Genomic DNA, 10,409 nt, shown 5'->3' on the forward strand with positions numbered 1-10,409 from the left:
CTTGAAGTCTTCCAAGGTTGGAGATGGAACAGGCTGGGCCATTTAGCTGAAGGTAATTTGGAATTCATTTTGGACAGCACCTTTAGAGGAACTCGAAGAAGGGACAGAATCATTCCTCTTCCCAGTCACTCTATCTATGATTACTCCTATATTACTATTATTGTATAATATTACTATATTGAGCATAGTCTTGCCACACAGGCAAAGAGATGCAGTCTGAGATGTCAAAGTATTGATCCTTTGATCAATATGACAAATCAGAAACTGTTTAGTACAGCCAGCATTGAGAAAGCATTGGGTATTAAAGACGGAAGAACACTCCAGAAGCCTTTTTCTGCTAAACCTTTCTTCATTGTTTGTGCTCTGTGCCCTCGATCTATTAGAAAATTGTAGGCATAAATTAGCTGCTGATGTAAAGTTAGAGAAAGAAGATCTCTTGCCAGATTGACAGTACACAGCTAGACTCCTCCATCAACTTGAGTAATAGATGAATGAGTGGATCACAACTGGCTACAAATTCATTTCAGGTACTTTCATCCTTTAAAGAAGATGCTAACAGTCTGGTAACACACAGTACAGCCAGTAACATAAATGTGGGTGTTTGGCAGATGATGTGTTCTTGGAAAAGGCAACTAGAAGCATGGCAGTGGCTAGAATTCAGCCCCCTGCTACTTTCAGTTCCTGTAATGCTGCATGTCTTCCTTGTCCATGTTTGTGACCCTTCTGCTGCTGGGAGAGTGGATCCATTCTGCTGGCTTCTTGTTCCCCTGCATTTATGACTGTCTGGGAATTTTTGGTTAGACTTGGCTAGACTCACAGTGTCTGCTGTTGGCAACGTACACCTGTGCATTACGTCTCACGTTTCCTCTCTACATATGCATATGTGTGCAGGCTAAAACTAATGCTTTTTTAGTGAGAATCATTTTTGGTACTGCACTGATCTCCATGGCAGCTCTCAGGCTATGGGTCTTTTTCTTGCCAATGGTAATCTGCATGTGAGTCAATGGAAAAATCCCCTAGGCTCAACAAGATATCTTGGACTCCAGATCTTGTTCACTGGAGCTAATGCTTGGACAATGGGACACAGTAACGGTTTACTGCACAGGAATCCAAAACATATCTTTGGACCAAAAATAAGGCAGAAAATAAAGGCGTGATGGAAAGAAAATTGCGTTCTCCATATCATGCTATATGATCTCTGTGGTTTGATCTCTGTTTCTACTCTATTGTTGTGCTTCTTTTTTCCCTCTCTCTCTGTCATTCTAGATATTTTTCTTCTATTTCAACATTTCATCCTTATGGGTCTTGTTTTGTCATTCCTTTTGTCATAATTCCCACCTTCCTTCCCTTATCACTACATCATCAAGCTCTCCGTCATCTTCTCATCCTTTTTTTTCTCTGACTGACCCTGCTTTGGTGTCATGCTTACCAGTGCTGCTCCTGCTACTTACCTCCTTTCTGGGATACATCAGTGCTGCTCTAGGATGTACTGACTTGGTACAGTGTGGACATTCGGTCTTTGTACATAGGTTTGAAACAGTTGAGAATGACATGTGACACAGCAAAGCATGGTTAAAACACAAGTGCTTTGTGCATTTACTCTGCTGTTTGACATACATTGAAATTTGTCATAAAGTACAATACTGAAAAGAGATCTTTTCTCCATGAGTTAGATGTAGCTTCAGGTTAATAGATATTGGTAAAGTGAAGTCTGTTAAATTTTAGAAAAGCCACTCCACAAATACAAGTTTAATCAAGGGTATAGTGCCTGGAATATTATTTTTTAAATAAATACGGTTCATGCATTGAGAATGACATTAAATATTTATCAAAGCAACCTTGTTCAGAACTTGTCATCGTGTTATTTACAAAGTGTTGATTGTATCTCTGGTGATATCTAAAAAGCTTTTGTGCTACTCCACTCTGATAAAAGAGGAGATCAACACAGGAGAGCTAGAGTCCACGTGGGTAGTCCCAAGATGTATGCATGGAGCACATACAGGTCATCATGACAGTCATTCCTCACTTCCCATCTGGGAAGGTCATCTGGTCAAGCTGATTGCATTGCAGGCTCTCTCAGAAATGGCAGGCTCCTCTTCCTTCTCCAGCCCTGCCATCCCACCCGATGGATCTCAGAAGAACCAACAGAGAGTAAATACATAGGGAAAAGGAACAGAGGCAGATTATGTGAGTCTCTGTTGGCTTCTCTGTGGTTCATTGTTACTGACCTGCTGTCCATTAAGTCACGGCATGGCATCACGGGGATCCTAAATCAAGGGAGCTCCCTGGAATAATATAAAAATACACTGACTTTTCTGTGCTGCTGTGTCGTGAGTGGTGGCTCTTGTAGGACCACAAGATTTGGCCCACGTGCTTGGCCGGATTTCCAACGTGGTGCTGTTAGTGCCTGGTTCCTGTGCTTGCCCTTTTTGTGAGTTTAGAGAGCAGAGGACTTGGTTTATTTGGATTAAATGTCTTTGCTGTATTAACAGTTGCACATTTTCTTGCAGCTGTATTCTCAGATGATGAAGGACAGCAAAACCCCGGTTAGTTCAACTTGAGAGAAAGCAAATAAAGCCAACATCTATAGAAACATAGTAGTCAAATCCCCCAGAATTTCTGTTTACTCAGTGTATTGATTTTATGTGTGCTAACAACAGTTCAGGCCATGAGGCCAGCAGGTCAAGATCTTGGTCAAGAGTGGAATTGATTGATAAGTCGGAAGTAACCATCATTGTTTTTGGCTTAGAGATCTCCACACTTCCTCTGTCCAGGATCAGGCTTTATTTCTTCTACAACAGATTCAGAATAAGACAGGACAGGGCTGTAAAATTTCCATATGCAGGAAAGCTTTATTCTAATTATTTAAATCCACGAGATAAATATTTTACTACAGCACTTCGATTGTTAAAGCTAGAAACTAAGATCTGGATGGAAGGAGTGCTTCATATGAAGGCTCGTTTCTCTGTAATACTGTTCTTTCTGGCATGGAATTCAGGTAAATAAAATGACTTTCTTTTCCATCTCCTATATGCTTTTCTTTTTCAGGTTACAAAATCTGTGCCCAATTGTCCAGGACACATGATTCTTCATACTCAACCTCTCCTGATTTGTGGGGGCGATGGATTTACTTGTTCCAACTTTGATGGCTGCATAGATTCTGCCATGAGTCTTGCAGAGGCTGTGAAGTCTCATTTATAACAATTTCAGTTATCTGCTAAACATAGTCTAGATTTATGATGGATTTAACTATGATGGATTGCATTCTAGTTTAGTATTAACACCACTAGCCTCTATCTTGCAGAAATTAATAAAGTAATAAAGGAAGATTTATTGGTATATTGTAATAATTCTTGGAATGGAACTTAATTGAATTTTCTAGGATCTGTGCTTTATGAGTGGTTGCTTTGCTTGAAATCCCCAGTCAGAGCCACTAAGTTCCAGCAGCCTTGTCAGATCTCCTGATGCTTTTACAGCATATGAAAATTATGTCAAGGAGAAAAGCCCAACCTAAAGGAGCATAAAAACCCATGGAGCTACAAAGTTCACAGCTGTTCTGAGTATTTGGAGCTCTGGACATGACAAGAAGGAACACGTGTGATTGATCACAGAGGTGTCATAGACACGTGGTCATTTCTGTCAGTGCAGATCAGCAGTGGTCACAGGTGTGGCCATGATGAATCAGTGATGGGGCATGCCTTGCTATGCTTCTCAAATTGGATGGCCTACACAAAGTCTAACATCTACTCAAAGTCTATTTCTCCAAGTATGGGAAACTTTAAGTGAGGGATTGTAGTTCTCTGCCACCCAGCTCTCTTAACCTACAGTGTTCTGGAGCCCCATTTGCAGGGTGGTGGAAGAGCTCATTTATTTCAACAGCTTGATGCTGCTGCTGGAAATGATGTGCCACTGAAACGATGGTATCTGTGTTGGCTGTGGTCCAAGCAACATCAGCCCAGCAGTGCTGGAAGAAGAAAGGATGGAGAAAAGGTGAAATAGACACTGTCCGTGTTTCTAATGCTCTCATAGAAATAGGGCTGCTGTACCAAAGGCATCTTGGGACTTACCTTGACATCTGGACCGTAACACGAGTTTAACAGAGTAAAGCACGCCAGCCAAGAAAAGAGATGCACTTTAAATAGTTCAGTATTTGCCAGGTTGGAGAGTCACTAGTGTATTACGGCTGCCTTGCATGAGGAGCAGCTTTTTCCTCCCTCCAGGTGAGTGAGCAGTCAGGTAGGAGCTGCCAAGGTGGAAGGTGGGTTAGCTGCTTTCTCTGGCAAAGGAGGAGGAGGAGGAGAGGTAATTGACGTGTATTCCATGGCAGCATGTTAATAAGAAAACTGCGGACATTTCCGGCTTAGAGTTAAATCATTGCCTTCATAAAAACTCACTTGAAGTAAATGGTTTGAAAGCAAGGTGAATTCTAGAAGCTCTATACTTTTTTTTTTTTACTTTTTTTTTTACTTTTTTTTTGTGAAACTGGTGTAGAAATACAGAGGCAGATCTAGGGAAGTACATAAATACACGTGTGAATGAATGAACAAGGAATTTGATTTGAAATCCTATAATAATAAACAGCAAGTGTAATTGTGTTGAAAATACTATCTGTCACAGTTTCAAGTATTTCTAAGCTGCGAAACGGTGTTTCTGGGAAATTAATTTTGAAAGTGCTTAGAAATTAACAAATCATTTATTCTAAATTTGATTTTAACTTGCCCTTCCTCATCAGTCATGCGTCACAAGTTCAGCACCTCTTTGTACTCCAGCACTAAAATTATCAAAATATTATTTACAGCAGGCAAAATTTTAACCCTGCATCCACTAAAGAAGTACAGTTAAGCCTCTCTTTCTTAAATCCCCACATTTCACAAAAATCTAACATCCTGCATTCTTGGCAGCTGAACACAGTACTTTACTGCTGCATTTGACCATTTCTAATAGAGTATTTTAAGTGACACCAAAGTTTAAGGTTTAAGTTAATTTTAAAAATATCTTTGAAGGATATTTCATGACACCAGCTGGTTTCATTGATTTATTTCTTCTTTCCTTGCAGAACCCAAGTTTAAAACTACATTTTATTATTGTGTAGGCATCAATCAACTCCAAACCCTTAGGTTTCCATCACTGCATGTTGCTCAGAAACAGGAAAGAGTGGTGAGCATTTATGTGCACAAATTTTTTACAAGAACACATGAACTCCTGTCTTGCAAGGATGAAGGTAGCCAAGAAGAGCCACATGGTCATGGAATAAATCTAATCAGGTGAGGAATTTAGTATTGCCTTGATCTAGTGAGAGCTCAGAAGCAACCAAAGTCCAAGCTGAATAAGTTTGATATTGCAGTGCTGGAAAACCTTAATTAATGAACCATAGCTCACTGAGGATGGCGTACAAAAGCAACCAAGCCACATTTTTCAGATTTGCTCCTCAGCTTCCATCCAGGCCTAGGCATCCTCCAGGAACTGGTTGCCAAAGGAAAAACATTTATTCTGTGGTGCTGGAACATACAAGAGGGTTTACCACTGGGTACACAGTTCCTCTGGAAGGTGCCACCATGACAGTGGGGCCAGCTGTTGCTGGTGGTGACGATGGTGATGGTTTGTGGGGACCCATCCCACCAATATCCTTTCATCCAAGCCTTAATACACAGAGATTTTGCATTAAGCCACACTAAACTTGCACTTCCTTCCCCTCCTTCAATTTTGAATGGAATTGATCCAAACTACTGAAAATCCAAATAAAGATCAATCCTGAAAAGTGTGTGACATGCAGAAAACAGAAAATAAGCCATCTTTGACCCACTGCTGCATTGTTCCTCTAGCTGCCTCATAAAGAGGCATGCTTCAAGGAGTAACGATGCATTCACAGTGCTCTGGTAACAGAGGCGGACTTAAATACCACAAATGACAGATAAGTGGAGATGTTTCTGACCGCATCCTTTCAGCAATCTTACAGCTTTGGTCATTATTAGACTTCAAAATATCCAATAATAAACAAATCACAGATTCAGAGATTTTAAGGCCAGAATCCTGACAGAACTTGAATCATGATGAGCAGCAAAGGCTAATTGCTCCCAGCATTCCCAATAGCGTGCCAATCTATCAAAACGTATCCTTCCAGTAGCCCAAATACTTCAGCTGAATTAAAGGATTTCAGCTTTATTGTCTTCCTCATCACAGGGAAAGACTGGGTCATAAATGCTTGAAGCCTTTTAACTCACAGTTGCTTTAAGTTCCACCCAGCAAACATCACTTGGCTGAGCCCACCAGTGCCACAAAGCCTGTCCCCAAAAAGTGGTGTTAATGGCATGCTTAAAGAGCTTCCATTGCTCCCAGCTTTACATCTGCAGTTCCAGTAAGGACAGATCTGCTTGTCTGGTGTCCCATGAGTGGGTAGATGATGGGAGCAGATAGCCCCCACCATAGGAGTTGTGGTGGGAAGAGGTGAGCCTGGGGGCAAAATATTCAGCTCTAGGCTGGACTAGTTCTCAGGGGAGAAGCTGTGGATGTGTTCAGTAGCCCAAGCCTGTAAGCCCCTTCTGAAGACCTCCTGAAGGCCAGGACTCTGCCATGGCCAGTGGATATGTCCCCACACCTTGCTCACTGCGGGGGCAACTCTATCCCAGCTGCTCTGTCCAGGGCTGCCTCTGCCAGGCTGAAAAGTAAATGTCTTCTTGTGACTGTGCCTGCACCTAACAGAGGTGGCTGTTAGTTAGAATAATTCTCCCAGATCTGTAAAACACACTGCGCACCCCTGGGGAAGATATAAAGATGCTGTGATGGATGCAGTCTGTAGGAACGTAGCCCATTTCTAAAAAGAGCTAGGAAGAGGTGATAGGTGCCCAGCTCCTTGGTTCACAAACTGCATGTCTCTAATGAACCAGGCTGTATTTTTTGTGCAAGCATATGAAAATAAATTGAGGTTGACTTAGGATTTTTTGGTTGGTTGTTTTAGTTGTTGTTTCTTTGTGGTTTTTGTTGTTTTATTTTTAAAAGGTGACTGCAGATGGGAGGCACTTCCCAGATGAACATACCTGGTGGGTTCCCATGGCGCTGAGCTGTGAAACATCCCTTCAGCCAAAGTCACTGGAGCAAGACCTGCTTTCCTGGAGGCCGGGATTTGCTCATGGTCTTCCTGCCCTTGGGATATTTTGCTTGGCTGTTCCATGCTGCAAAATGCAGCACAACCAGGAGGCTGATGCAGGGGTCAGGAGCCCTGGAGCTCTTGGTGGGACAAGGGCACTTTCTGATCTGACAAGTGAGCGCGTTGATCCGGCATGCCAAGATTCTGCGGGGACAGAGATGGTTTTTGCCTCTAATCCACGCTCCAGCTTGGACATGCTGTTTGTAAGCTGCTTTGCAAGGCAGAGCTGAAACCCCCAAATCCCAGAGCCGCCTGCTGCCACTCCGCCTGTCTCACCACGTGGCCTCAGTATGAGCCACGTCAGTATTTTGCTTAACTCTGATATTTAGGTTGCACCTTCCAGGCCAGGCGGTGGTGATACTGCTGGTGTGTTTCCCAGTGCAGCCACAGGACAGCAAATGGGTCCTTGCCAAGCATGACCCCCATGAGGGCAGCTTGGGATGCAGCCATTGCAGGACAGAACTCTGAATCCAGCCCAAGGTGGGTCCAGATTTCATTTCAGAAAGGGCTGAGAAATGTTCCTCACATGGAAGAAAATAAATGGAAACCCAGCAAGGAAAAGCCTCGTGCATTGAGCAACTTGTGGCTTTCACCCTCCTCTCTGATGGCTCCAAAGAGCTGGGGGATCCGGTGGAGCTGCGCAGGCGAGAATCACTTGGGCATGCGTGTGCCTGCTCGCACCCTGGCTGTGGGAAAGTGAGCCTGTTCCCTGCTGTGCCGGCCACCGAGCACCCCGCCAGTCACGAGGACACTGCGGTAAACCACAGCTCAGCTTGAAATTATCTTTTCGGCACAGGGTTCCTGCTGAACCGAATGGCACCTCCTCCCTCACCTGTGCCAGTGCCGAAACATCCTTCCTTTCTCAGCACTATCGCCGCTCAGATCTCTCCTCCAGGAGATCACACACGTCAAGATCTTTAAAGCAAAGCACGCTTTGCTGCAAGGGCTGAGGTCTCATTTCCCCGGTGCATTTTGGGTCGTGGGATTGATGCTCACAACACATGCATGGAGCTCTGTGCAAATTTGGCCATCCTCTGCCTTTTTCAGCCCAAAAAAAAGAAGTGCTGACAAGTGATGATCAGCACCAGAATATAGGTCACAGCCTCTGCCCTGGCAGATGCTTCCCTCACTGCGGCAGAGGGGAAGGGGATGAGATCAGCCCTCATTCACCAGCTTGTCAGTGCACAGAAAATCCCAGCCCAGCTCCCCAAAACCTAGTGAAACGTAGACTCTCAGTTTGCCACTGGGTGAGCGGTAAATGTGTGTGTGGCTGTTCCCCATTGCAGAAGAAACTGGGTCTCACTGAGTTTCATCACTGGTACAAAGAGATCTACTGCTGGATTTTTGTTCTCAAGCTACTCACAGATGTGTTAAAGGCTGTGCATTATAAGTGCTATTTCTACGGAGCTGGTGGAGCAACTCTGGTCCAAAACACGGCGTGTCAGCACCCTGCACCCTTTCTGTCTCTCTTAGCACACCTGGGCACTGCAAAGCCTGCTCTCCTTTTATGTAAAAGACAGTTTTGGAGATCAGCTTGGAAAAGTGAACCACAAAGGACTGGAGCAGGTATAAACAAAACCCTTAATGTATCATGATCCAGGATTTAAGGCAGTGTCCCCTGGCTGGAGGATTTGGGGGGGGGGGGGGGGGGGGGGGGGCGGAGGGGGAGGGGTTGTAGAATGTAACAGCTCTGGGTTAGGGAGAAAATCAGGTTTTCTAACCAGAACTTGGCTGGAGGTGACTTCCGGATGTTTTGCCATACAAAAGGGCTTCTTGCACTTGCATCTCCAGGACCATGTGCTGCAAACAGTGACAGCAAATGCAAGGGACCTGTCTGCTCCCTGCACCCCTCCTGTGCTGCAAAGGTACCTGCCCCCACTGTTCACCCCGAGTGGAGGTGCATGGCTGCATACAGGAGGGACCGTGGCTTACCAGTGTTGTTGCTGGCATCGCAGTGCCATGGCTAGCCAGCAAGATGAAGCCAGGTGGGCCTCATCCTGCAAGGCCCATACTATGGAGGTGCGTGCATTCATCCCCACAGGAGCCAAACCCCCTTCCTCCCAGTCACTGGTACTGTTAAACACCAGGGTGTTCAGCCTCGTCTGCTCTCACAGTCCTGGGAGCAGCTGCCATGCTTTGGGACCAAACAATCAGCAGAGAGCTACGAGTTGAAGTGTTTTGTTTGCTAGCAGTTGTAGGAAAGTAATCCATGTCTTATATTTCTTTTCTTTCCTCAAAGACATCTAAGAATACCTGTTTCTCATGGTACTTCTCTTGCTCTACTTGCCTCCAAGTATTACTTCTTAATTTGGTCTATGAAAATGATTCATTCCTGCATGGGTAATTTAAAAAAGAAAAAAAAAAAAAAAAAGCATGATTTGTTGCTTTGGTTTTCCCTGGAGGTCCTATTTGTAGATGAAAACCCCCAGCCTCATGCACTGATGCAGCATAAACACAGAGGACTTGGTGGTGGAGCGTGGTGCTCCACCTGGCCTTAGCACAATGAGTGACTTTTGAAGGAATGTGATACTTAGCTCATGTACTAGTGAGAAAAGCAGAGACGGGACACTGGATGGCATGCCCAGATTTTCCACGCCCCTTTGTGAGTACAGATGAGCAAAACATACATCCAAAACCCAAGGGTGTTAAACAAATCCCCACTAGGAGGGTGACCAGAGGGTTAATTTTGGCTTGCTGTCACTCACTTTATTCTTTGAATAATGAAATCAGTTGTTCTGTAGTCTCTTGAAGGGCTAAGCCTAGTTTTCTTGCAGAACAATGTGCGCTGTGCTCTCAATATGAATGCACTTATGGTGAACTTTGAGCTACACATCTGCTATAAAGAAGTAGCTCTTATTCCCAGTTGACCATTGCTAGCAAAAGAGCCAGGCTCCATCTATGCCTTAGCGCATTTTTGTTAGCTGCGTTTAAGCCCAACAAGCAGAGCAGATGGGTAAAAACTATATGCAAACCTCATTGAAATGCACTGGCAAACTTATCTTCTTCTGCCAGGTGAACCAGAGGTGAGCTCTGTGAAAGAGGAATCTGCGAACAGCAAAGCTCTGTAAATCCAAGCATCGGCTTCCCTGGCCAGCCGCAGCTGTGGGGAGGCTGTGTGAGGAATTTCCTCTGGCTGTGTTAGCTCCGTGTCTCTGGATTGGTGAGTAGGGCCAGCTTCTGGAAGCCACATTTCCTTTCTGGATTTACTCCCTTGTGGGCGCTGTGTTTTCTGTCTCCTTCCCAAAACCCTGCTTGGACCCATCCA

At 44.4% G+C, this 10,409-nt stretch overlaps 1 protein-coding gene across 7 annotated transcripts in view; it reads left to right on the forward strand.

The window, feature by feature from the left end:
• RNLS (renalase, FAD dependent amine oxidase) overlaps window positions 1–10,409 on the forward strand; it is a 105,166-nt gene that overhangs the window by 77,421 nt on the left and 17,336 nt on the right. For 6 of the 7 annotated variants that reach the window (XM_067000342.1, XM_067000336.1, XM_067000337.1 and 3 more), the window contains 5 exons: window positions 2,109–2,187; window positions 3,049–3,990; window positions 5,057–5,264; window positions 6,997–8,710; window positions 10,157–10,304. In XM_067000342.1, the coding sequence (XP_066856443.1) occupies window positions 2,109–2,187; window positions 3,049–3,146 (177 nt within the window). In that variant the 3' untranslated portion in view covers window positions 3,147–3,990; window positions 5,057–5,264; window positions 6,997–8,710; window positions 10,157–10,304. The remainder of the gene's footprint in view (window positions 1–2,108; window positions 2,188–3,048; window positions 3,991–5,056; window positions 5,265–6,996; window positions 8,711–10,156; window positions 10,305–10,409) is intronic. The other variant, XM_067000341.1, reaches the window with a different exon arrangement.

This window comes from Anser cygnoides, chromosome 7 (genome assembly GCF_040182565.1).
Source record: "Anser cygnoides isolate HZ-2024a breed goose chromosome 7, Taihu_goose_T2T_genome, whole genome shotgun sequence".
In the NCBI taxonomy this organism is placed as follows: Eukaryota; Metazoa; Chordata; class Aves; order Anseriformes; family Anatidae; genus Anser; species Anser cygnoides.